General features: G+C 51.7%; 11 protein-coding genes across 11 annotated transcripts; 4 read left to right on the top strand and 7 right to left on the bottom strand.

Moving 5' to 3' along the window:
- Positions 1-954: 954 nt before the first annotated feature.
- On the top strand, positions 955-3,962 carry BJX68DRAFT_276542 (protein kinase family protein; the record flags this gene model as incomplete). The annotated part of the gene is made up of 4 exons (XM_071048117.1): positions 955-2,925; positions 2,974-3,194; positions 3,246-3,504; positions 3,558-3,962. The coding sequence occupies exons 1-4, from the start codon at positions 1,108-1,110 to the stop codon at positions 3,960-3,962; spliced, it is 2,703 nt and encodes a 900-aa protein (XP_070897691.1). The 5' UTR covers positions 955-1,107.
- A 145-nt stretch (positions 3,963-4,107) lies between these two features.
- Positions 4,108-5,607, bottom strand: BJX68DRAFT_268234 (uncharacterized protein; the record flags this gene model as incomplete). Its single annotated transcript, XM_071046025.1, has 3 exons — positions 4,108-4,734; positions 4,780-5,087; positions 5,136-5,607. The coding sequence occupies 3 exons, from the start codon at positions 5,605-5,607 to the stop codon at positions 4,108-4,110; spliced, it is 1,407 nt and encodes a 468-aa protein (XP_070897690.1).
- A 420-nt stretch (positions 5,608-6,027) lies between these two features.
- Positions 6,028-6,330, bottom strand: BJX68DRAFT_268233 (uncharacterized protein; the record flags this gene model as incomplete). The annotated part of the gene is made up of 3 exons (XM_071046024.1): positions 6,028-6,042; positions 6,109-6,156; positions 6,223-6,330. The coding sequence occupies 3 exons, from the start codon at positions 6,328-6,330 to the stop codon at positions 6,028-6,030; spliced, it is 171 nt and encodes a 56-aa protein (XP_070897689.1).
- Positions 6,331-6,713: 383 nt separating this feature from the next.
- On the top strand, positions 6,714-9,752 carry BJX68DRAFT_113261 (amino acid permease-domain-containing protein). Its single transcript, XM_071035944.1, has 11 exons — positions 6,714-7,281; positions 7,360-7,387; positions 7,445-7,683; positions 7,733-7,880; positions 7,925-8,015; positions 8,062-8,091; positions 8,138-8,204; positions 8,255-8,867; positions 8,917-9,005; positions 9,057-9,279; positions 9,368-9,752. The coding sequence occupies exons 1-11, from the start codon at positions 7,010-7,012 to the stop codon at positions 9,566-9,568; spliced, it is 2,001 nt and encodes a 666-aa protein (XP_070897688.1). The 5' UTR covers positions 6,714-7,009; the 3' UTR covers positions 9,569-9,752.
- Positions 9,753-10,019: 267 nt separating this feature from the next.
- Positions 10,020-11,475, top strand: BJX68DRAFT_240018 (aquaporin-like protein). The gene is made up of 2 exons (XM_071040616.1): positions 10,020-10,727; positions 10,818-11,475. Exons 1-2 carry the CDS (start codon positions 10,089-10,091, stop codon positions 11,067-11,069), a joined length of 891 nt encoding a protein of 296 aa, XP_070897687.1. The 5' UTR covers positions 10,020-10,088; the 3' UTR covers positions 11,070-11,475.
- Positions 11,476-11,525: 50 nt separating this feature from the next.
- BJX68DRAFT_276540 (beta-glucosidase) lies at positions 11,526-14,022 on the bottom strand (the record flags this gene model as incomplete). The annotated part of the gene is made up of 2 exons (XM_071048116.1): positions 13,860-14,022; positions 11,526-13,810 (listed from the first exon to the last, which is right to left on the bottom strand). The coding sequence occupies exons 1-2, from the start codon at positions 14,014-14,016 to the stop codon at positions 11,526-11,528; spliced, it is 2,442 nt and encodes an 813-aa protein (XP_070897686.1). The 5' UTR covers positions 14,017-14,022.
- Positions 14,023-16,408: 2,386 nt separating this feature from the next.
- BJX68DRAFT_268229 (uncharacterized protein) lies at positions 16,409-16,968 on the bottom strand (the record flags this gene model as incomplete). Its single annotated transcript, XM_071046023.1, has 2 exons — positions 16,409-16,722; positions 16,785-16,968. The coding sequence occupies 2 exons, from the start codon at positions 16,966-16,968 to the stop codon at positions 16,409-16,411; spliced, it is 498 nt and encodes a 165-aa protein (XP_070897685.1).
- A 792-nt stretch (positions 16,969-17,760) lies between these two features.
- BJX68DRAFT_268228 (uncharacterized protein) lies at positions 17,761-18,194 on the bottom strand (the record flags this gene model as incomplete). Its single annotated transcript, XM_071046022.1, has 2 exons — positions 17,761-18,062; positions 18,131-18,194. The coding sequence occupies 2 exons, from the start codon at positions 18,192-18,194 to the stop codon at positions 17,761-17,763; spliced, it is 366 nt and encodes a 121-aa protein (XP_070897684.1).
- Positions 18,195-19,535: 1,341 nt separating this feature from the next.
- BJX68DRAFT_268227 (uncharacterized protein) lies at positions 19,536-20,009 on the bottom strand (the record flags this gene model as incomplete). Its single annotated transcript, XM_071046021.1, has 2 exons — positions 19,536-19,840; positions 19,931-20,009. The coding sequence occupies 2 exons, from the start codon at positions 20,007-20,009 to the stop codon at positions 19,536-19,538; spliced, it is 384 nt and encodes a 127-aa protein (XP_070897683.1).
- Positions 20,010-20,926: 917 nt separating this feature from the next.
- On the top strand, positions 20,927-23,024 carry BJX68DRAFT_268226 (uncharacterized protein; the record flags this gene model as incomplete). The annotated part of the gene is made up of 7 exons (XM_071046020.1): positions 20,927-21,434; positions 21,491-21,597; positions 21,654-21,837; positions 21,920-22,260; positions 22,320-22,704; positions 22,765-22,874; positions 22,929-23,024. The coding sequence occupies 7 exons, from the start codon at positions 20,927-20,929 to the stop codon at positions 23,022-23,024; spliced, it is 1,731 nt and encodes a 576-aa protein (XP_070897682.1).
- Positions 23,025-23,677: 653 nt separating this feature from the next.
- Positions 23,678-24,702, bottom strand: BJX68DRAFT_113198 (GNAT family N-acetyltransferase). Its single transcript, XM_071035943.1, has 2 exons — positions 24,176-24,702; positions 23,678-24,115 (listed from the first exon to the last, which is right to left on the bottom strand). Exons 1-2 carry the CDS (start codon positions 24,591-24,593, stop codon positions 23,847-23,849), a joined length of 687 nt encoding a protein of 228 aa, XP_070897681.1. The 5' UTR covers positions 24,594-24,702; the 3' UTR covers positions 23,678-23,846.
- Between the last annotated feature and the right edge of the window lie 342 nt (positions 24,703-25,044).

Below are 25,044 nucleotides of genomic sequence, written 5' to 3'. Positions count from 1 at the left end.
CTTGGCGGGGTGAGCATCGGCCATCGCGTCTTCAAGTTGTTGCAGTCCGTTCCAGGAGCTATCTTCGATAATTTTATCTTCACATCTGGATGGAATCAAATTGAGCTTCGTATAGACATTCAAGTCATCAATTTGAACTCTCTTCGTGTCACTGTTGTGGCCTGATGTTAAGCCAACCTGGGCTACCAACGAAAAGATATATATCGGCGGATGATCGTCATAAACCAGATAATCGCTCGGCTAGAAGTAATGAACCACAATATAAACCCGCCATCTGAGGCTAATAATATCGATTGTGCACTTACTGTAGTCATTTTGCGATATATGAGGATGGTATGAAGGACTAGAGGACTCCAAGGAAAGAGTAGATGTGATGCAAGGTCACGTGGCCGGGTCGCGGTTCCTGAAAATCAACAGCTTGGGCTGTTGTCGCTTGACCCGCGTCTCAACCTTTCAAGCTCAAGCTTCTGCCTTGCACGCTCCACCACCATCAACTCAATGTGAGGCTCTAAGTTGCGAAAAATGAAGCTTCGATTTCATGATGACCCGGGCGCTCAAAACCCCACTGGTGTTCGACGCTAAGAGCCGCCCCTCGTGGCCCTCGCCTATCAGCTCCTGATTCAGCCACTGCCCGACACAGCCACGTTGCCTGCGAAGAGGCACACGGTCAAGGCACTGTCTTTGAAGTTCGGCCTATTAAATGCAATCGGTGAAATGGACATGACGCTGTCTTTTCCTGACAGCCTTAAGCAGCGTTCGCTTTCATTGGTCACAGGCTCGTGTCTAAATGAGTTTGGCTGATGTGCAGCTGAAGGTGCCCCAGATGGTTGCCGCTTCGTTTATCGCGCGTGGAGTGTCTCGTCCGTCCGTGATTGCAACTCTCCTCTGCTTGGACCCTGACTTTCAACCTGCGTCGTCGTCACCGGCACCTGAGGTATGATCCCCTTCTCATTTTCGATTTCCCATGACAAGTTCTTGAGCCGTTCTTCTGACTTCGTTTGCTGCTATAGTGACCCTTGTCTAGGAATAATGCCTTTCCTATCGCGTCGTTACCCCCACCCGCTGTTCGATACCTGAGATCCCTCGAACACTCACCCAACAACTGGGATGGAGAGAATAAACCAGATTTGCAATGAGCTCTCTACCCGTCTAGAGACGCTCCGCGTGCGAAATCATGAGCAACGGCCGTTCTACCCCAACGGAACCGCACGCGATTTCTTTCGAATGCATGAAGAGAGCCTGCAGGAGTTATTTCGACTTTTGCTTGGCATTTCTGGTGCCGATAACCTCCGCGATCTTGTACGGCGAACTGTGCGACACCTCAGCACGATCCTCGCCATCGTCCTGCGAGTCCGCTCACCGGGAGACATTACAATCTTGCGACAATTCACGGAGTTGCTCGTAATTCACCAAACCCCGATCGACCCTCCAAGACTCAACGACCAGAACCTTCCGATACCCCTTACCGAGGCGCAATTCTATTTCACTCAGCGAGCGAACGATTTCTTTGACACTCAGTTCCAGTTTTGCGCTATAACCCTGCGAAGGGAAGATCATGTTATATATCAGGATGATTTTAGATCTCAGTGTCCCCTCCCATACAGACGGCAGGAAAGGATAGGCGGCGGTGCTTTTGGCCAAGTCTACAAGGTCAAGATTGAGCGTCGGCATGTCAGGTCATTGGAAAACAACACGGGAAATGACGAGCCCGTTTGGCTGGCGCGGAAGGATTTCCGGAGACACCAAGCTTTCAGAATCGAACTAGACGTACTGAAGAAGATTATGAAACAGCCACAGAAACATGATCACCTTGTGATGGTCCTGGCTATTCTCCAGTATGGTGACACGAACAGCCTTTTCTTTCCCTTGGCCTCGTGCGATCTACACCAATACCTCAACGGCGAATACCGCGCAAACGTACCGGCCCCTACGTCGTTGGAACAGAAGAAGGCGATTTACAATCGAGGTGTGGCGTTGGCCGGAGCACTTGCTTTTCTCCACGGTGGATTCGGTGGGGCGGTTTGCTTACACCTTGACTTGAAGCCTCGCAACGTACTCGTCTACGATGCCTACGACAACGAAAAAGAGATTTGGAAAATCACAGATTTCGGCTTGACCCGAGTGAAGACTCAGGAACACTCCAGTGCCGCGCCCGGGGTTGAAGGCGTGTACCTCCCGCCAGAATGCGCGACGCCTAAGGGAAGAGTAACAACGCAAAGTGACGTTTGGTCGTTCGGTTGCATCTTTTCGTTGGTGGTTACCTACATGCTTCACGGCTCGAGAGGCGTGCGGAAATTTACCGAAAAGCGCGGCGAGCGGCCCGAAGGAGACTACTTCTATATCACGCCCAAGAACTCGACTCCTCGAATATCGCCTGCGGTGACCTACTGGTTCGACCAGCTGAGGATGAGCGGAACTGCTGACGACAGAGAGTTGAAGGTGATCCGAGAGTCCCTAGACTACTTGCAGAGAAAGGCGCTCCACCCTATTCGTGGACAAAGGGCATCTGCAAAGGATGTTGAGATCGCTCTGAAGAGAATCCAGACGCATTTCGACCCAGAACACCCCCCAGCCTCGCCGTCTTCTCCTCAAAGCACAAAACCGCACAAGACCATCTCGGACAAATTTCGTTCATGGGTCAAGCGCCGGTCATCTGACTTATCGGTCTCACGACTACAGAATTTTCGCTATGACCTGGGAACTAATGGGTATGGCTTCAGGTTTTCTCCATTAGAGGGCGATTTTCTTGCGTTCTTCTCAATACATAGAACTTTGGTCTGGACCGTATCTGAGATAATGTCTGCGCTAGCAAACGGTGCGGAGATTCCACCACCGCAGTCTCTGCTAATTCCAGACGAGTCAATAAAGTGTTTCGCGATGAGCTCCAGCTCGATTTGCGCCTGTCTCGACGGAGATTCTTTCAAGGTTTGTCCTACCAACTTTACTCTTGCACATTTGACTGACTTTTCTAAGTGTTATTTATACAATGTTGAGGGACCTTCCTTGGATGTGCGTGTTGATGACGGGATAAGAGTCTCGTACGATCACATGGGATTCATAAGAAAGGTCGCGATGTCTCTGGATGGTGCTCTGGTCGCATTTGTTATCACAGCGAGGCCAAGGGGCTTGGAAACAGATTGTAGGATTTATCTTGCCTATACCCAGCATCTGATGGATACTGCAGATAGCGGAGGGTGAGTTTTCCAAGTTCACTACTCCACAATTTAACACTGATGTGTACGCAGAAATGTCTGGTCGCTACCTCGATCTAGCCGTTCGAACTCTGAAGTTTCCGAGAGTTCGTTCCTCTCGGTGACAACTGCAGCAAATCTGATTTTGGAAAAGGTTGTCGTCGGGTCAGCTGCGCAAATCCGTTTTCTGGACTTCACGCCAGATGGCAGATTCCTCGTCATCATTATTCAAGAGGGAACAAGCGGCTTCTCTATTCGTGCCTGGGAAACCTATAGCGGGAAATGTTATCGGGACTTTTCTCTTACGATCGAGGTAGGACACGAATTTTTCTCTTGTGTTTGACCACCGGCTGATATCCCGTGTAGACATCTCAAACGCTTCGCTCCCTCTTTACGACGTGCTCTCTTTACATTTCCCGTTCTGGAGAGCCGTGCCTAGCTGTCCTCGCCGACCATCGCCGGATTATTCATGTCAATCTGTTCACACGGATCAACAACTATCGGGTGCTGAGCATCAACGTTGACAGTATGTTTGTCTGCGATGATGGACAGACCATCGTGCTGATCGGAAAAAACATGGGCCTTAGGGCCTATTTGCTACCTGTTCACGCGCTGGATAAATCCGAGTTTCTTGGGACCGCAAAGATAGATGCCGTATCTTATTCCCCCGCTTTGGACGCCGCAGCAGTCAAAAGGGACGAAAATCAACAGCTAAAGCTGCTCATTGCTAGCTCTTCAGGCTCATTCCTCGATATGGGTATACAGTACTGAACAGAGACCGAAATCCACTTCTACTAAATACCAACAAGCGCCGTGAAAGGCCCCGATGCAGTTCCACCGGCAAGGGAAACTCTATCGTACAAAACACTGATGTCTATCCGTCATAAAGTCATAAATCGCTTGGCACCACCATTCACTAAACCATCATAGCGCCGCTGATTGCGCCGTTCATCGATCGTTCGCCACGCTGCTTGGCCTTTTGGAAATACCACCAGTATGACAAAGTCGCTACTGTCAGGGGCACCGCGCACACGATATATATCCAGAATTGCGGTGATACCACGATTCGCCTATTATCGTCCATTTCGAAAAAGGAATTCATGCCGAGAAGCGTTGCGGTGAAAGTCGCCGGAAGATAGACCAGCGTCACGACTGTGATCACGCGGACTGTCGTGGAATCACGCAGCATGAACTCGGTCTGCCGCTTCGCAATATATGCATCCTTGAAGGAGAGAGTATCCGTGATATGGGCAGCAATCCTCGAAGTCCGACTCTGCAAGGACCATGCCGCTTGGCCGTATGAGTTGATTGTACTGGAATAATTATCCAGCAATCGCTTCATGGCCTGCAGTTCTCCCGGCTGAACGGCACCGCATTCTGACAGTGCGGCATTCGCCTGGTGCAATACCTCGAATGTTCTATCCAGCGACCGGAAGATGGGCTGAAGCACTAAGCACCGATTTTCTGTCGTGCGGACGGCAGTCAACGACTCGTGATTCACGCGCAATTCCTTCTCAATCTCAGCTGCCACGGTGGTGTTGGCCTGATTGCATTAGCTGATGATGAAGTTGTCGACAGGTGAACTTACGATGGGGAGTATTCTTCCCTCCAGATGCTTCAGGTAGTCCCTCCAGGCGTGGAAGAAGGTCCCGAAGAGGATGTTGTGGACCAGAAGCGGGTTGCGCTGCAGGCAAGTTCGCTTATAAGGTGATTGAAGGAGGCCCATTAGTCGCTCTTGGAACTTGCACTCTCGTGTTGGGTTCAAGACGACGAGGGTGCTGTTTTTTGTCGCGATGTCGTATTTTTGGTATACCCCTGTTTGCCGTAGAACCCACCTGTCTTTTCCTTTTTCCTCAAACGGTTTTTGAAAGGCGTATTTGACGATGTACATAATTTCTGCTACATTAGCGATGTGCATTTTGGAGCTTCCGAGGGCTGGCATACCCATTGAGGTGGCGTTGAGCCTGAACACGGGCGCAGTGGTGAACCCCTCCTCGACTGCGATGGTCTTTTGGTAAAACGACAGTGGCAGCTCCAGCAAATCCGACGAGGCGCCGACGGCATCCACAATCTCCATGAACATGTCACAAGTGACGCTCAACGGCCTCCAGGAGTTGGGCTGGCAGACAGAGAAGACCCTCAAGTCGTTTGTTTGAGGACAATGAAGGCTCCTGTAGCCGCGCAGCTCAGCCAGCGAGTTCAGCACCCTCACATTCGCGGGGCCCTGCCCATCCACGTCCGTCCATGATACTTCGCTTCTCGAGTCGTCTGTGATGAAACACCGTCGCGTTTTGGCTCGATCTTGATAGCCATCGAGATATGGGACGAGAGAATAGAGATCGAGGGCATCATCCCTTGGCGCGTGCTCCGGCGCGGGGGCGTACGGTTGCGTCGGAAACGTACTGAGTTCCGTCATCATGTGCTCGCTGTTTGCGATTTTGGTAGGTTGTCCAAGAGAATATTTAAAGTGGACCGGCCTATTATTTGAATGCAAGAGGATGAAGAAGAAGAATATTATTCTTTCAAAAGCGCCTTGTGAAGGTGTCAGTCAGATCTGGATGCGCCGCGCCACCAGCCGGCGAGTCCGTCCCTCACACGGTTACAGCGAATAGTTACAAATAGCCCACACACGAGAAAACCGACCAAGGCCCGAAGAGGGAATGACGAGATCGGCAGTCTAACGTCTTTACGTGATAATTCGCTCCAGACTCCATCAAAAGCTCGTGGGAAGCGCCTGGATCACTCAGAAATGCGCCTGTGCGACACGAGGTTAGCCTGTCAATCTCTCAGCCACAAAAGACTCAGCCCCGAAAGGCTCATTTGGGATCAGGCGATCTTACTCCAGTTCGTCCTGCGCAGTCCATGTTAGCCTGAGGAATTTGTCAGGTCGACAGCGGATCACAAGGTGTGCACGTACCTGGGTTACCTCTTCTGGAGCGTCGAACGACCAGACATCCTCATATAACTGGGACCAAGACTATGTCAGGAGAGGGCTGCAGGAGATCGAGGCTCAACAAAGGCTGTGACCTACCCTGATGTGGAAATTTAGGCCTGGATGTCTTGGAAAACGCTGCTCAAGAAAGTCCTGCAGCTTTGCTCGCGTGAGATAATGGGCGGAGGCATCTTGTCGCCGGCACATGGTGGAGGAGGAGGAGGACGACTGCGAGGGGGGCGACGACGACAGTGACGACCGAGACCAGCTCCAAGTGCGACTGAAACGGGGCATTCAATACAGCTCGCAGTCTCTGCGATTCTTAAAATGTTACTATTTATAAAGATAAAGTAGTAGCTCCAGAAGGCTCGGATCAGAAACGGGATACATCAAGGAAGTTGGTTGATGCGACAATCTCTTCCTTCTGGATCGAAGCTACGAATTATACAGGCCTGCCAGGCAGCCGGGGAACAGGGCCAGAGGGCAACGAGCGGCAGGAGGGAGGCTCTTTCGCGCGGGCCGATCAGGTGCGTTGTTCATGTTTGAAAAGGAGGGGGGAGATGCGATATGCCCGCTGGGGGTGATTGGATCGCTTGCACATTCCCAGCCCTCAGTTTCTCCAATCATCGGGGGCAAGCGGTTCGGATCGGGGGAGGGGAAGCGGAGGAAAGCAGCAGCCCCAGCGTGGGTGATAAAAATCCATCTAACCCAGGCAAGACTAGCCTCGTGGGCATTGCTTTTTGCAAAGGGTTTGGCGTCGACTGGGCAAATGAGTCGCAGCAAGCGCGCCCGAGGCATATCTTGCGCAGCCTCCGCAATATGAACCGCCCTTGTTCCTCCGGAATACGAACACACCACGTTGCGATGCCCAACCGTGGGACTCAATATGGCTTCGCGCAACAGCATCGACGACGACGGGATTGACCTTCAAGATCTCGATTGGTTCCCGCAGGCTCGCGATCGACAGCTGTCGGCCACTTTGGGCGAGACCCTGCGCGTGCCCACTGCAACCTCCGCCAGTCCCCAGCCAACGTCAATGCGATCGAGCTCGCCCGGGTTCCCAGATAGTATTTCGGCCGTTCAGGATGAGATGGATGGGGAGGCTATGGGGAACACGACGATCGTGATCCCCAACCATGAAAGGGACCGCACCGTGAAGTAAGGGGGCTTGGTAATTCCGGTTCCTCAATGGGTTGCGAAGCGCATTGGCTAATCAGCATTTTTCTACTCGTATAGTCGACGGCTCCGCGGAATCCACGTTTTTGTAAGACGCTTTCGAGTCAGCCTTATGCGATCCAGACCGATCTAACATTCTCCCTAGATGATCACGATCAGTGGGGTCCTCGGGGCCGGGTTATACATTCGAAGTGGGACAGTTTTGCGCGTCGGAGGCCCTGGGGCAGTTTTGATCGCCTTTACGGTGATGGGTTTGCTGGCGTGGATGGTGATGCAGTGCATTGGCGAGCTGCTCGCGCTATGGCCAATATCGGGCGCACTGGTCGAATTTGTCGCCAAATTCGTTGATGAGGATTTGGGGACAGCCGTGGGAATCGCATACTGGTTAGTTCCTACCGACGATGGTGAATGTTGAGTTGACTCGCGACCCAAGGTTCACTTACTCGATAAACTTCGCGGCGCTGATTGTGGCGGCGGCGGGAGTGCTGGAATACTGGGGGCCCGGCAAGGCGATCCAGGGAACCATCATGTTCTTCGTGGTCCCACTCTTCCTAGTCCTTTTAAATAGCTTCGGTGTTCATGTGTGTCACCTGATACTGGAAATTGACGGCGCTGACTGGTTTAGATTTATGGCTTGACCGAGGTGGTCGGTGGATCGATTAAGATCCTGGGCGTGTTTATTGTGATTGTGTGCATGATCGCGATCAACCTTGGAGGTGCGTCTTTCTCCAGCATTTATTTTGCTGCTGCTAATTAGATCAGCCGGGGCGGGCCCTCATATCGGAACGACATGTAAGGCTTCTATCTCAGATGGTCTTGCAGGTTGCTAATAAGTTAGATTACAAGCACGATCCCATGTTCCCGTTCCACGAAGATGCGGTCGACAACTGGGCTTCGGCTTTATTGTGAGTTATCCCGATTTTGTCATAGCGGGGCACCGGACTGACCACCGTAGTTACGCATTCTCTATCGCCGCTTTCGCATACGTCGGCGTCGATATCACTGCCGCTACTGCGCTAGAGGCACGACCTGACCGCAGGCGGCCGTCGTCACGAGATACTGAACCTCAGATCAAAGGCCCGTGGCCGTACATATCCGTACGCTTCGTCGCAACCTGGACGAGCTTCTTGGTCTGGATCATCTACTTCATCGCCGGCTTCCTAATGAGTCTGAACGTCAGATGGGACGATCCAAATCTCCCGGTACTGTCCTGGCTCGGCTCGCCAAAAGCGCCAGAGAATGACGACGACGCAAAGAAGTATAGCACAGACTCTGGCTTTGTGATCAGTGCAGCAATGTCCGAAATTCCAGGACTCGCCGGAATGTTCACCGCGGTCATCTTTGTCACCGCCGTGTTTTCTGCGAACACAAACCTCTATGTCGCCTCGCGAACACTCTTCGGTTTGACCCGCCGGCTGCAGGATTCAGAATGGCGCCTTTTTGCGTTCTTCGGCAAGACGAATAACTATCAAGTGCCAGTCCGCGCAATGCTGCTATCGTGCTTCTTCATGTGGGTTCCTTTTTTGTATCTTTCTCGCGACAATTCGCCGGACACCACAATTTCCAGTGTAAGCTTCTACCACTTCACCAAAGAAGAACCTCGTTAACACCGCCTAGCTGCTTGAGGTTCTTTCCCAAATGGGCTCCGTTAGCTGCATCATCGTATGGGCCTGCGAATGCTGGGCCTTTATTCGCTTCTATAAATGGTTCGCTTCCATTCCCTTCTTCCAGGCTCAAACACCCCTAAAAAGTAGCAGCCTGTACTTCCACCGCAACGACCTCAACGCCTCCCCGCAATTTGTCCGTTTTCGCCGCTTTTCGAACCACGGCGCGGAAGACCACTATCCGTGGCGCTCTCATGGGCAACCCGTAACAATGTACCTGGCGCTATTCGGATGTCTGTTCGTGCTAGCAGTCGCGGACGGAGCATCGCTGTGGCATAATTGGGCGGCGCCAAGGTTCCTCTCTGCCTATTTATCTGTACGTTCTGCTTGCTTCCCTGCCCTACCCGCGCCAACATCCATTCTATAACCTTATTGGATGCATTCACTCACCCATGTCTGCGTAGATATTATGCTTCCTCCCCCTCTGGCTCGGCCTGAAATACTACAACAACTGGGGCAATGTAGAGTGGAAACTTGAGGACCTATCCAACTTCAACATCGTCGAGCAGAAACTCCGCGAGCTCGATGAGATCCATGATCTTGCTACGGCGCGGGACACGGATGTTCGGGAGCGTGGGTGGGGGAATTTGTGGGGATTTATGTGACCTCTCTCCGTTTATCTTTTCTCAGCCTCCGTCCAGTGTGATTTAAGTTCTTTACGAAGTTCACGATATGAGCTCCTGGGTTAGAGCATGGAGATAGACACCTCGTACATAATGTATTATATATGGTATATAGTCCAGACATGCCTCTCCTAACCAAGGCCCTATGATTAGCGCCAACTACTACACTTTATGAGAACGATATATACTCCTATACTGCTTGGATATAGGCCAGCTTGAGGCCTTTTAGATGTGACATCTCCAGAGCGGCCAATCAAGTATCATATCGAACCTGATTCGTTTGGGTCCACCAGAGTCGGTCGTAGATGACTATAGGCCGATATAGAGACGTCAATCCTGCTCCAAGTAGACATTGTTGACAAGAGTGGACCACACGTGACCACCAAGTATGACGATCCCCCCAACCCAAATAAAGCCAACTTCGTCCCATCCCCTCTCTTGCATCTTCCTCAATATTCGCCTGTCACACCAATTCAACTGGAAACAACAGACAGAGACCAAGATGCGGTTCCACGCAACCCGGCTCTCCCCCATCCTCCACTCCCTAAAACCCTACACAGCCGAATTCCTCGGCACCGCACTGATAATCGTCATCGGCGACGGCGTCGTCGCGCAGGCCCTGCTCTCCGACTACCAGTACGGCACCTGGCTATCCATAAACCTCGCGTGGGCGGCCGCCGTCTGTCTGTCGGGGTACATCTCCGACCCAAGCCCAACATGTAACCCGGCAATCACCCTCGTCCGCGCCTTGATCCGCCCAGACCGCACTGGCAGAGAATGGAGGGCACTACCGGGGAAACTCCTCGCCCAATTCCTCGGCGGCTTCATCGGCGCGGCCCTCGTGTATACGAACTACCGCTCCGCGATCCTCGCGTGGGATCCCGAGTACACGATCCCCGGGGGTTCGATCCTGAGTCCGCGGGGGCATCATTCAGCGGGCATCTTCTGCACGTATCCGGCTGCGTTCTTCAGTTCGAATTGGGAGGCCGCGTTTAATGAGGTCCTTGCGTCGAGTGTGCTTATGTTTGGGGTGCTGAGTGTCAATGATCCGGGGAATGCGAGGAGGTTCCCGGCGCCGCAAGTCGCGACATTTTTGCTGCTTCTCGCCATTGGCGCGGCGGTGGGGTGGCAGACGGGTTATGTATGTGTCACTCACTCTCTTACTTCTCCTCAACTCACTTTATTCATCTTCCCCGCCAAACATGTGATAACGATATTGATTGTTTACCAGACCATCAACCCCGCCCGCGACTTCGGCCCGCGCCTCTTCTCAGCCTTCCTATACGGGCACGAGGTGTTTACCGCGGCGAATTACTACTTCGTTGTTCCGCTCATTGCGCCCTTCTTCGGGTGCTTGGTTGGGGCGACAACGTATGATGTCCTTGTGTATGAGGGCGATGGGTCGCGGATTGCGGATGCGTTGGGGAAGGATGAGTTCCAAGATGAAGAGGTGGATGGGAGGGGAGAGTTGAGGCTGGATTAGGTGCGTTTCCGAGGAGGAAAGAGTTGGCAAGTGTGTGGGTGCGTTGCACCGAGACGAGTCTGGGACGGAACTGGGGCGGAGGATGGGGCGGGGGGTGGAGGGATCAAAGAATGGGGCCTGCCTGGCCGAAGTGTTGCTTATGGCGTTGGATGCTGCGATAGAATGTCCAAGCGGCTTTGTGGTGATTTATAGATTGGGTATCTAGATTGGATTGCGTAAGTGATTGCAACTGCTGTTTATGGTTTGACCGTTCTTGTTCTGATCAGGTGAAAGAGATGGCAATTGATAACCACCAAATCATAGGTTGAGTTAGCCAGTCCAGTGCTGATCAGCAAGGAGTTGATCGAGTCTATGCTACAGCACTCGCAGAAATGCATAATCATGAAACTTCATAATTCATCTATCCACTAAGGACATAAGGCACTAGTTCTTTCTTCAATAACAATCCCCTCGAATCTAAGCCTGCACAGGGCTAATCCTAACCGTCTCCCTCAAATCCCTCGAACTGAATCCAACGCGGACAACAAACTCGCCCTCGGGAATCAACCACTCCTGGCTAACAACATCCCAATAACTCAGATCACGGCGCATAAGCTCAAAGCTGGCGGTCCTTGACTCGCCAGGCTCAAGAACCACCTTGTCGAAGCCACGGAGCTGCTTGGGTGGTGTACCCGCCGGGGTACTGTCGGGGAATGTGACGTATAGCTGCGGAACCGCGGCACCATCGACCTCGCCAGTGTTTGTCACCTCGACGGTGACGTTGTACAGGGATTCCCAGAGGGCCGGGTTGCCGCCGGGCTGGACCTCGCGCTGTTCGGGTTCAGAAGAGATCGAGTCGACGAGCTGGGTGGAGGAGATGGAGGAGAGGTTAAAGGTGGTGTACGACAGACCGAAGCCGAACTCGTACTGGACGTCAATGTCATGCGCGTCAAAGTAGCGGTAGTCGATCTCGAGCTTCTCGTCAAACCACGACTGCCAGTCGTATGTCCCGTTTGTGGAGACGGCGGTGGTGGGAGGGGCGTTGTAGTCGCTTCCGTTGAGGGCGATCGTGTAGGGGAGGTGGCCGGAGGGGTTGACATCACCATACAGAACATCGACAATGGAGTTGCCGGATTCCTGGCCGGGGTAGTGGGCGGCGAGGATGGCGGTTACGTTGGGGTGGTTGGCGAAGGGGAGAGTGTTGATGCCAGAGGAGTGGGTGACGACGACGGTGTTGTTGCAGTGGGATGCAACAGAGGTGACGACGTCAGTGCCGTTGTAGTCGGTGCTGAGATGTGCACGGTCTTCACCTTCGGCGGCCCAGGTCTTGAGGAAGACGAGGCAGACGGATGGCTGGTCGGGGATGGCAAGGAGGTCGGCAACATCCGTGGTTGCGATCTGTGTGTTGTTGAGCCAGTACTGGACGAGGCTGGTGTTGTCGGACTTGGCACGGGCGTTGATGGCAGCCAAGGGCGAGACGAGGTACGTGAAGCGGCCGGTTCCAGAGCCACCGCCGGCAGCGAGGGTGCCGAATTCAAAGGTATCTTGGTTCAGAGGGCCCGCGGTGTTCTCGCCAGCATCGTTGCCAAAGACGGCGATGGTCTTGGGAGCGCGCAGGGGGAGGGCGTTGTTCTCGTTCTTGAGCAGGATGGTAGCTTCGGCGGCGTGACGGCGAATGATGGAGGCGTGGTTGCCGCGGACATCACGGCTGCGAGGGCCAGTGAGGTTGAACTCGCGGAGCCAGGTATCCTTCGGGGAAAAGGTGTTGATATCAGCAGAGGAGGGGTCGACGGTGGGGAAGTCGACGTCCTGCTCGAGCCAGAAGTAGGGGGTCATGATGCGGACAATCATGTCGTCAAGACGGGCCTCGTCCAGGGTTCCGTTGTTGACACCAGTGGTAACATTGCCGCCAAAGAAGGAGCCAGCCTCGGGGACCATACCGTAGGGGCCGATACCACCGGGCATGTTCATGTCGAGACCGCCCTCGATCGAGGCCATGCCAGAGTGCGTGCCGCCCCAGTCGGACATGACGTAGCCCTGGAAGCCTAGCTCCTCCTTGAGCAGCCCATTCAGGACCTTGGAGTTCTCGCAGGCGTACGAACCGTTGAGGCGCTGGTAGGCGCACATGAAGCTGGCAACCTTGGCCCGGGCCGCGTTGGCAAACGGCCACAGGTACAGTTCGTGGATGGTGCGGTCATCAATGTTGGCGGAGATAGCCTCCTGGAGGACGTCTGTCAGGGTTCCGTTGGGGTCATAGGTGGGGTTACGCATAGTCTCCTGCTCATTGCCGATAAAGTGCTTAGCAACAGCCTGGACACCGGCATCCTGGTGGCCGCGGATGGTCTGCTCCATGGCGACACCAGTCAGGTAGGGGTCAGCGGCAAAGCCCTCCCAGTTGCGGCCAGAGTAGGCAGAGCGGCCGAGGGGACCAGCGACAGGACCGAGGAGGATATGGGCGCCCTTGGCCTTGAATTCCTCGCCCATGGCGTACCCACGCTCGTACAGGAGGTCTCTATCCCAGGTAGAAGCGACAGTGACACCAGCAGGGAAGACAGAGGCATAGTCGGCCACACGGATGGACAGGGGACCATCCTGGAGACAAAGACCGCTAAAGTTGAGGCGAGGGATGGCCACGATGTTTCCAACACAGGGACCGGGCTGGCCAGTGACCATGTCGGCCTTTTCATCAAGAGTCAGTTGGGCGACAAAGTCCTGAGCCTGTGAGAGAGCATCCTCCCAGCCGCCGGAACCGGAGGTGCGGGCTACATCGGTCAGACAACTTTCAAGGGGACGGTGACTGAGGGAACATACGAGAAGGAAGGACGGCAGGAGAGTGTCCATAGGGACCAAGAATCGTGGTGTTTTCCGGCTGAACATAGCTAAACGCATCCTCATCACGAGAACCGCCACTGAAGTCCTGGCCTGTGACTGCAGTTGCCAGCAAGCCCAAGGCAAGAAGGTGTGCCATTTTGCTGTTGTATTGTGTGCACTGGATTGCTCAAGAAACTGGCGATCAACAGGCCTACTTATAGTCGTGCCGGCCTCCCATGGAAGCCGATGCCACCGACGAGAATGGGGAACTCCGGTGCAGTTGCAGAGTGACGTCTTGTCAAAGGGGACCAAATGCGACGACGGGATGCCAGAATCTGCCAGTTCTCCGCACCTCGGCCTGTCCCAAGCCCTCAACAATACCAATGCGGGAAAGAATAGGCACCCCGACTGTGGTACCGTACGCTCACGGTGCCCCAAGAGATGCAGGTCTGCCGGTGACATGCACCAAGAGCACTCCCTGCTGTGGGGTGTCGGGGAAAGAGCGGGGGAGAGCACGAATCAGAGTGCTGGACCAGTATATGAAGTGGACGGCAACCTTGGAACCGACCAAGGGCAAGTGCGAACGGACCATTCGAGTTCTGCCGAAGTTCACCCAGGACTCTTGCAGAAGCCTTTTGGTGACGGCGATCGTCGGTGCCATGCCCAGATGTGGATGTGGGGATGGTGGAGGTTTCCATGGTGCACAACTCCACGGGGTTCGGACTTTCTCCGCAATTCACGAATCGGGGGTCCTGCCCGTCAGAACTTCGGCTTCGACCAGGCCGACGTCGGCATGGAGTCCTTTTCCTTCAAGACTAAGGTGCTTATGGTTTAGAGGTTACTTTTTGGCATAAGCAGCTTGCATTGTGGCGTCCTTGACCACGGTCTGGGGGTTGAAGTAATTCCCGCAGCGGGCCGGCGGCTTACAAATGGGGTGATCGAGTGAGAATCGCCACTTCCAAGTTCCCCGTGGGTTGCCTTCTGCAGGGAAAAGACCGAGTCATGTTGCTCGTCTTTGCGTGTTTGTCTCCCCACGATGCGGAGTGCAGAACCTGCTCCACGGCAAAAGTCGGAATAACCAATCACCCCCCACCGCTAAGCGACAGCCAAGCAACAAAAGAACCACACAACAAGCCTTGAATGTGTGCTTTTCTTTTCCGGTTGGAAAGCGAAGGAATTGCCGCGCCGGATGGCTGTCGTTTATTTCAATCAAGGCTTCGCTGTATTTTGGAGAAGGTGATCTCAAAGTGCATACTAAAGACAGAGGGGGTCAACGAAAATTAGGAGGCATAGAGTTATATATGACATGAGAGTCACATAAAATGTTAGGAACAGGATGCTGAATTGCTGATCAACATCTGACTCGAGCAAAACTCTGTCGGGGCAGCAGCGTTGCATCCATGACGTCTCGGCCCAACTTCGGCTCCACCGCGACTCTGGACCAGGGCACGGGACACGCGAGAAACCCGGCTTTGTGGGACATGGACTTGCCGACGGAGATTTTTTCCCCAGGTTCGGAGGCTTTGACGGGTGTTAGATGCCATGTTTTGTTGGGTAGTCAGCGGTCACTACTTGGTTGACTTGAGGTTATCCTCTTCTTTCTTACCCTTGCCTGGAAACCCCGAGACCCCCAAATCCGTGCCGGGGAGAATTTAGATCATGAACCCCGGGTTAGGGAAATGAGCAGAACTGCAGACCTGCAGACTGGGTACATTCGGTGTGGCAAATTGGAATCGGAGAGAGAATTGGGCCGTTGTGAGGGCTGGCCGAGACTGATGGCGGCGCTTTATCGGCTTCTCTCCGAGTCATGAAGGAAAACTCTCCAACGTCCTGACCGGCTGCTCGACGATAATTCCGGCTCTGCTGGGCATTGTGTGCTTCCTTGAGAAGGTCCAACATGGGGTAAAGCCAGTCTGGAGGCGCTTTTGATGGCACATTTGAAATACTCTGGCAGGCCTATACCGGGGCCCTTGTAGAACCAGACAACTCCCATCTCAGCCGCGGTGAATGCTGGGCCTCTAGGAAATAGGATGAGAGCGGACCGGATGTACGCCGATGATCGGTCTGTGGCCAAGAGGACCGGGCCTATTATTCTCGCAGTGACTCGCACTGGGTACAACTCGGCGCCGATAAGCTGCGGGCCGGAATGGCCAATTGTGAGAGCGCTATATGCAGCTTTGGTTCGCAGGCTACAATTTAGTCCAGAGAATCCCGATCTGTAAGCCTGGAATTGAAGCTATGGAGGCAACACTGGCGTTTGATTGTGCATCTTCAGAGCAGCCTAGGCCTGGCATCACCGGAAAGGCCATGATATTGCTTTAGTTGCAACTACGTAGTTATGCTGTATCCTCTACCTCTATACTACTGGTGAGTATAATTTAGCCTTCCTCGATATAAAGAGTCGGCATCTGCTCGTCTACAAATTTATATTTGAGGGTACGTGGAAAACTGAAAGAAAAATAACATGGTATTCAAAAACCGCAACAAGACCAGGACAAAGATGTCACGCAACCAAAGAGACGGCAAGCCGAGCAACAAAAACTGCAACTCTACTCCAACCCACTCCAATCAAGCGGCAGTTTCCCACCAGTGCCCCCCTCGACCCAATTCAAGACAATCGCAATGCGATTAAACAGATCATTCCGGTCTGCTGATCGTACACCACGCTCCTTGGTATTCCGGTACTCGACCATCTCCTTACCCAGGCCAGAGATGCAAACTCTGACCTGAGCCTTTTCCTCCCTGGTCAGAGGGCTCTTGAGCCAGTGCTTGTTCCACCTCCAGCTCAGGTGGGTCCAGAGCTTTTCGAACGTCTTCAGATCTGGCATATCTGCGTACACGTATTCTTCTGCGAGTCTGACGTCTAAGGAGGAGGTTAGTGATGCACGCCAATAGCATGAGATGAGAGAGCAGGGGGGAACTTACCGAAACGGCCCAACCCGTTGTTGAAGATGAAGTCTGGGATGTCAGTACGTGACGGAGCACACGCTTGCTTTGAAACCGTAGCGGGGCTCGATACCTCCGAGGCTGAATCGTCCATTTCAGGAAGAACGAGATTAGCGGAACTTTTCAGCTGAGCGATCTTCTGGAGCTGCGACTTGGTATCCATGGTGTCTGCCTGGGGTTGATAGAAGGGGTTAGGCTGTGAAGGGTGAGAGGGTCAATTACAGGAGGTTGAGGTGCTATTTATATACAGGCAGAAGCGTGCGCGTGTCAAAGACTATGTACTACAAAGCGCTTTACTAGTACAGACAAAGAGTGTAGAGATATGGGCATGAATCCATTTGTTATGCATGAAAGGAACAATGAGCTACAAAGATTCTAATGCCCTAACAAACAAATGATTCTGATATACCCATAAATAAGCGGGTTCCATGTACAAGGTTTCCTATGCTACATGGCTTCTATTAGCCGGATGCCACCGCAATATCTCGACTCTTAATCTGTGACAATACATGGCATTTAGGAAAGTGGGCTATAGCTTTTACTTCGATCTTTTTCGTCCTAGAGAGTAGACACTGGACTAGTCTAGTTTAGTTAGTAGGAAGCTATGACGGGAACAATATGTACTGGGCTGCTCAAAGTAGCTTCAAGATATATTTGCCCTGCGTTAGTATTAAGGCGGTAGTTTCCACCATCGAAACGGTGGAGAGAACGGAGACAACGAGGAAATTATTTCAACTAAATAAAGTAAATAACGAAAAGCTATCTGAACTGAATCAAATGGATGAGCATATCCTTCATCCTAGTGCTAACGAGTGTCTTCCTTCTACAATCCGGAAGGTGACGACCGGGGCCTTGCTAGGCAATGGCACCCTAATCATCAAGCCCCGTCTCATTCTCAGTCACATTAACATCCTTTCCCTTGATGTGATCGGAAGTATCTTCGTCCTCATCAACCTCACTCAACAGGCAGGCGACGACCACAGGTATTCTCCAAGTAATTCATAACCATTGCAAACCGCGTAAACAAGTCATCGCGAGCCTCCGAGCGCACTCCACGGGGAGTTGTCTTGCAGTAGTATTTGACCTCACGGTTGATACCTCTCAAGCATTCACCTGCAAGAGACGTCTGCTCTGAACCGAGCTCACGCGGAATGCTGGTGAGACTGGCTTTGACCCAGCCGCAGCAATCAATAAATCGCTCGAAATAGTTCGCATAGGTGAAGTCGTGGTAGCCGTACTTTTCGGCCATATCGATATCTGCAATGGGGAGTTAGTTGTAATGTCACAATACAGGTGGGTAGGGGCTCAGGAAGAAGTGGGCTTACCAATTCGGCCGTGGCTTCTCTCCTTGATGGCGTCCACGATTTCGGTACGAGGGGGTGGGGACATTTTGGCGAATAGAATGGTGCGAGTTCGGAATATGAAGAAGTGTGTAAATTTGAAGTTGTTGTCTGGGATACTTTGGAGTTGCTGAATGTTATGAGACCAAGAATGGAAAAGAGGGACTCGGTATTTGTAGGTATGTCGTGGTAGGAAGCGCAAAGGAGATGGGAATAAAAAGCAGTGAAAGACTTCTTTGAGCAGCAGCTGGAGTCAACCCTATTACCCTTTGTTTAACTCTGCTTTGTCCCATTATAATAAAGAACCATAAACACACTTCTAAGAATGAAAGACTCGAACACCAATAAAAGCATCTTTGAACTTCATTATCTTTTAAGGCGAACAAGAAGCATATGTTAATACTCCTTTGTGTCAGGATAAGGAAGACGCTCCGCCGTTGGGTTTCATATAGCAAGTTGGTAGTTGTAATGAGAGTAAATCAACGACGATCTCTGCGGACGACCTAAGTGACAAGTGACAGGTATTTCAAAGAAATAAAGGCAACACGTCTGACACTGTTTCAGAACTCAACTTTCTATAAAAAACCCTGTGGTCCAAAAATACCATGGAGTGCCGTACAATGGATGGCACACGTTATTGCGGTACCTTCTATCGGGTTTGTATTGCGTGTAATCCTTCATATTCATCCAGACTAGTCAAGGGTAAGTCAGACTGGTTCTAAAGAGCCACAAGGAGAAAACCACTGAAGGTAGATAGATAATGCCCAATGCATCTACCATACCAGGCAGGTCCGCGTCCAGAATTCTTCATGGCTAGTGTATTATGCATATCAGCTGCTTGCTCAAGCCCTCCTTCCTTCCTGTAATGACACCTCGATGACTTCATATAGTAGAAGACGTCTCTCAGTGTACTCATAGGCTCGAGATATATCTGCGTGCAGCTTGTGGTTGCTTATTTTAAAGTTGGCTTGATTTCCTTGCTCTTCACCATTGGAAAGTTGGTTGCTTGTATACTGCCCCGAGGCGCCAACCCTGGCTTGAGAATAAGATTTGTTCAATATTTTGATGGAACCCATGCTCTAGTAAAGGGAATCTCGTGCTTAACACTTTGAGTGAGCTCAAGGCATGTGTTCTACTATGCCAAGCAAACAGAGATTTGGATTTACTGCTCAACTTGGAAGAGAGGTGTCCAAACAAGGTTCAATTTAAGCCTTGCGGGTTTCTTGAGCAACCAGCCGCACATGCATATCACATAAGTCCAGGTAAGCATATGGAAATGTATTTATAAATTCATTCTAAAAAGCAAGCATGGGTCGCAAGCAAGAACATGAAACCCCAACCAGCAGGATAACAAACGAGGCACGCCCAAACCTTAGACTCACATAACCAACTAGCGATTGCTAACAGCATGCCTAACCCCACCATAATTCTCCACAAAATTCAACCACATGGCATACTGCGTAAACAGGGGGACGCGCCGGGGATCACGGAACCCCGCGCAGGGGGCATACTCGACATACTTCTTTACCTCGCTATACAGCGCCGCGTTCCACTCGTCGTACCCCTTTCTGGCGCTCTTGGGGAGTGAATTGCGGGCTTTCTCGTACCCGGCCTTGTAGGCGCGGGCTTCGGATTTGCGCGAGAAGTAGTTCTTGTGGAAGTGGTTGATTGCAAAGTCCTCGGCGCTGTCGGGGACTAGATGATGTAGAGCAGTGTGGTTAGTTTGTTTGTCAACATAGGGGGGAAGGAGGGAGGGAGAAGGAGGGTGAATGGGTGTGGGCTTACAGAATCGTCCGTGTCCGTTGGCCTTTACGAAAGGCGGGACAAAGAGACACGGGGGCGCTGTGCTGGTCTTGTTTGACATGTTGATTGTATAGAAACAAGAGGTTGCTGTGTAAGTAATTTGTGAATAATGGTTGTGATAAAAAGACAGGATAGACTGGTTCGACAGAGTCTGCGACCAGGAGAAGTAACATATTTATACTCCCAATGATCAGGGGACCTAAGACAGATGGACTACGCCCACAGTGTTTGATCTGGGTATCATGTCTGATCAAGGCGCATTGTTCGTGGCTTTGGGTTTCTTTCAACTTTTTAGCCTTCAGATGAAAGGCGTGACAAATAGCGAGCTCAGCTTGGAGATTAGTGTTTTGAAACCCCGAAAGGCTTCTGTTGATGTTGGCAAAGGGATTTTGGAGTTGCCAGATTCTTTATCTTCCAACAGTTGCTCCAATGTCACATACAAATAGTACTCTTACTCTTGCCCGATATAGTATATCATCTTTAGAGCTATGTATCAGAGAACAATAACATGAGCGATATAACTTGGATCTCACATCATATTATTGTTCATTTATACCTAAATAAGTGCCTCCTGGCGAGCATCATTAAGAATAATGCTAAGGAACCTCTTATAGGACTAAATAAACTCCATGTCAGTAGTGATGGCAGCTGGCTCTTCGGACTAGGCTAAGGGACACTTTGGTAATGCCATGCAGCTAAAGCTTTAGATATTAGAGCTTTAGCCAAGAGGTAATGGCAGAAAATTAAAGTTGTATTAGGTCAAAGTGAAAGGAAAGTGGTAGGCACACAAACTATCTCAAGGAAGGTTACAGAATTTTCCGGTTTGCTATGTCTGGTACGGAATTTGAGTAAGAAAAGTCTATCATTCCACCTAACGTCAAAAGTTAAATATGAGTCGACGGCAACCTGACCATCGTCAGTCAGTCCTGCATCAATCAACCAACATAATAGACGACAGTCAAGGACGGCACTGCAAGCATGGACGTTAAGAGCGAGCTCCTAGAACTGTGCGGCATCACGGCAAGTAGTCAAGCAAGCAGCAGCAGCCGCAGCATCTGGGACATTAATTCGACCAGCGACGACACTCGCCAAAGATTTGCCTCCGTTAATTTTCTACTCAGAGACTACGCTAGCGGCTTCACTTCCACAGATAATGTCGCCGACCTCGCATCCCGCATCCGAGTCGACGCGATCCTGATAATGTCTCTCGGTATCGCCAAGGAGAAGCTTCTCGAAAGCTTAGCTGGACAAGCCCGTTGTGTAACGGAAAAGCGGCTGGAAACGCTCTTCTGGAGCCCCGACCAGTTTATCTCTGTGCCGGAGTCCCTCTTGAGTCACTGCGGGATTCAATATGCGGCACTTGACTACGTTTTGTGGTTTGGAGATACCAGAGAGCTACAAACGAACTTGGTTGTTCTCCGTGTAGACGAGCCGCTGGGTGAGGTGGTGGAGGAACAATACTGTTTCGCGGCCCTCGCTACAGCAGGTCAGTCACTCATTGTCGCGTCAAGAACAGTCAAGTATATGCTGACTAGGTCCCAGCCATGATCCATCACGGTCGGGCCAAGAGGCCCGTGATGCAAGGAACATACGGAATCGTCACTGATGGCTTGAGATGGATCTTCCTCCATGTGAATAAGGAGGGCGAGGTTTGTCTATTGATTGTTTTGAGGGCGATGAAGAGCTAACATGTCCTTGACAACAGTATTCATCCATCAAGCTGAATTGGATGGACGGTAACGAGCACACTATTGTTGGTCTAATCGGCAGAATCATGGACCAGGCAGTCGCAGTGAAGATACATTTTGAAGACGCGGACTTGGATGGAAGCTGGTCACCGATGTCAAGGACGTGGGATTCAGGAGTACTTTCACTCGAGATCTTGGAGGGTCAGTATATACACAAATTCCCTCGTCTTTTTACAACTCCCAGTTCGAACATCTCCACAGTATTCCGCTAACGTTCTTCCAGACTGCTCGATTCTGCCTCAAAGACCGTACACCGTCCGTAAGATGGACTTTCTCGCTGAATTCAAAGACGGGTGCAAAGACATACAGCTTGACCACACCGCACTCCACGGCGACTGCCTCGAACACCGTCTCGATGAGCTTCATCGGGCCGCCAAACAGGACCTCCAGAACCGACTCTCCGCGCGGCAGCAAAGGGATATCGAAACCCTCGCGGTCGCCAGTATCGATCCGGACCAAGTGTTCCGAATGTTCCGATTGACCCGCGAAGTCAACCCTCCAGACTACTGGAAAGTAAACCCTTGGGAGAGACGCCCGGTCTCCCCTCACTTGGGCAAGTCCAATGTGCCAAATATTCCTGGGATGAAAGAACGTGACTAACATGCTCAGCCACAACCATTAAGCGAATCGCGCATGTCTTCGGCTGGGCCGAAGGGAATAAGGCAGCTATCAGGCTAATCATTGACGCCGTCTTTTTGGATGTCCTGAAATCCCTGAAGGACGAATCTGGTCAGTACGAAGGAAGCAAGGGCAAGGGTAATGGCAAAAGACCTTCAAGAGAGAGGACCCTAAGCCTAAAGGACATCCGAATGGATGTTGGAGAAAACATCTCGTGCATTTTCCCAACCAGCCAGGAAGACGGCATTTTGCACAAAAGGATATCCGGTCGCATGGATTACAACATGTGCTACGGCCAGTCGAAGCGAGCAGAATGCAATCTATTGGTCGTGGAGGCCAGGCAGAAGCTGGATTTGAACGCCGGCCTATACCAGGCGATTGCCTATGTGGGTAAGTTAATTGCTTGGTAGATCCGACGCGCATGTATCCTGGATACTCGTTAACTCTTAGCCCTAATCCAACACACCCGTTCCAATGCCGGCTACACCGACATCCCGATTTATGGAATTGCAACGGATTCGGTGGATTGGGATTTCATCCGCATGGACGGGAAGAACAAGGTAAAAGGGGATCGCATACCAAGAATATGGCAGATTAGGTACTGACTAGCTTAGGTGGATGTTGAACAGTTCAACTGGGACAAGTCGGCGGGCTCGCACATCGTTTCCTTGCTCCTCAAGGTCGTCTGCGGCGTCACTTCTTACCAATAGTAATGGCATCCCACTCTAGCATGCCAGGTTCCAGCAAAAGGAGCTTGCTTTGCACTTTGCCAGGTCCCTCCGTCATTGTGGCTTTTCTCTCCCACTCGTCCCATGCAAAGGCTAGAGGCGAGTTCGGAAGTGCTCTTCCTAGGCAGTTTAACAAAAGCACCGCCGCCACCGTCATCGAGGTGGTTTCGGGAGGAAGAGATGAACCCAAAAGGTGTGATTTCTATAGATTTTCTTTGATCAGTCGTCGGCTATCACCCCCCAAACCGCAAGTTCACTCGAAGAAGCATGTGCTGCTAAACTTTGGTGTAAATACCAAGAACGTATTTTTTTCATTGCCAACAACGGAGCTGCCCTGGACGCCGTGTATAATCAATGATCTCTACGGGTATCGCACCACCAGAGTTCTCGGCTGGTCTATGCCGCAAACGGAGCACACTGGTTGATTTTGACTCTGTCCCAACTCCCCAGGAATTCTTCCATCTCCTGAGAACTCACCAAGGAAGCCGCTACTGCGGAATCAGGAGACCGTCAAGAACATCTGTCGACCTGAAACCTATGTACTGTACAAAGAGCTTTGTTTGGTCAGCGCATTGGGTCGGTGTGGGTTGGCGGAGAGAGGTAGGGGAGGGGATGGATATGAGTTGAGTCAGAGGTTCTGATCTAGAGGGGTTGTCTAGCAAAATGGCCAGCTTATTCACTGGCGAAGATTCTTTTCATAATATAGACACGCAGACAAAGACACTGCTCTTAAGGAACGAGAAACTGCCCAGTCCCACTCTCAGCACACCCCAACAAAACTCTACTCTACTCTTTGTCCCCTGCTCACGCACGCTCAAACCAAGGATACCAAATCAGCCCCGCAAGCCTAAAGATCCCAAACCCAGAATGCGGGGGGGCCCACTCCGCAAGATCAAAGTCCACATGCTTTGTATCCTGAAACCCCCATTTCTTGAAGAACGCATATACCTGCGGCTCTGAGGAGAGGGCGACGGGGATATTAAGGGATTTTGCCTTGTCCAAGACGTATTCCATGAGCATCCTGCCGATTCCGTGGTTGCGGTGGGCTGGGGCGACGATTATGTATGTGATTTCTGAACCATCGTTAGTATGCTCTGCGGTTTACGCAGTTGGGGGCGTGATGGGCAATGTACCAAGATGATCAACACCCTCTAACCCACTGGAGAGCTCGCCAACAGCCGACTGGACAGCCGCGAGGACCTCTGGATTGAAGAAATCCGGCACCTCCTGATTCCCTTCACCAGCCTTCTCTTCCTCTATTTTGTCCTTCTTCTTCTCAAGAGGCCTCTTCCTCGTAATACTCAAATGCCCCAAAACCTCCCCAGAGACCTCATCAAGCACACTAAACGCCTCACTCCCCGAACGAGGCTGACCCTCTAGAACAGCGGTATAATTCCGGCGCTGGATCGCTTCGTTGGGCCAGTTCTTGAAGAGAAGGCGGTTGATTGTTAGGCCGAGCTTTGAGGTGAAGAGGAGCTCGGCGGTTTGTGGGATGAGAGAGGGGGAGAAGGGGGCTAGGGTGTAGGATGAGGATGGTGATGCGGTGGACATTGTGTTTTTGACGAAGGATCAATTGTCGGATTGACGGGTATACTTTGATTTAGATTAGTCTGAGATAAAGATTAGTCGAGGTTTGGTATTCTCGGTACGGGAGTTGGAGCTTTATAGTTGCTGGAATTGGTTAAGGCTGCAGGATTCCAAGGTTCGGACAGTTTGCCCCAAGTTTCAAGGATCAGAGTGGGGATGGTGCAAAGAGCCGCTCCACAGCTCAACACCTGAATCTTGATGCCTGAAATGGATTTTATATCCAGCACTACAATGTCAATCTCAGGGTAATCAAGGCGAATGCATTTTTTTCCAACAGGGTAGCTTGTCAGAAAGATGCCTGTTGCCTGCGAGGCTACTGTACGTGAAATGGCGCCGATGGAGATGCTGGGCAACGACGGCATAATTCTGAGGTATGCGGAGTTGGATAGATTCAATCTAGTGATTGCATCACGAA

This window comes from Aspergillus pseudodeflectus, assembly GCF_044049435.1.
Source record: "Aspergillus pseudodeflectus strain CBS 756.74 chromosome Unknown BJX68scaffold_29, whole genome shotgun sequence".
Taxonomy (NCBI): domain Eukaryota; kingdom Fungi; phylum Ascomycota; class Eurotiomycetes; order Eurotiales; family Aspergillaceae; genus Aspergillus; species Aspergillus pseudodeflectus.
This window is presented reverse-complemented; position numbering and strand designations above follow the sequence as displayed.

Bases quoted from the DNA above. Each gene is read 5' to 3' on its own strand.
- BJX68DRAFT_113261 (XM_071035944.1), top strand. From the start codon at position 7,010: ATGGCTTCGCGCAACAGCATCGACGACGACGGGATTGACCTTCAAGAT. The intron at 8,016-8,061 runs GTGCGTCTTTCT...TAATTAGATCAG, and splicing joins GATCGCGATCAACCTTGGAG to CCGGGGCGGGCCCTCATATC. The intron at 8,868-8,916 runs GTAAGCTTCTAC...AACACCGCCTAG, and splicing joins CGGACACCACAATTTCCAGT to CTGCTTGAGGTTCTTTCCCA.
- BJX68DRAFT_240018 (XM_071040616.1), top strand. From the start codon at position 10,089: ATGCGGTTCCACGCAACCCGGCTCTCCCCCATCCTCCACTCCCTAAAA. The intron at 10,728-10,817 runs GTATGTGTCACT...ATTGTTTACCAG, and splicing joins TGGGGTGGCAGACGGGTTAT to ACCATCAACCCCGCCCGCGA.
- BJX68DRAFT_113198 (XM_071035943.1), bottom strand. From the start codon at position 24,593: ATGTCCACCGCATCACCATCCTCATCCTACACCCTAGCCCCCTTCTCC. The intron at 24,116-24,175 runs GTACATTGCCCA...ACGATGGTTCAG, and splicing joins AGAGGGTGTTGATCATCTTG to AAATCACATACATAATCGTC.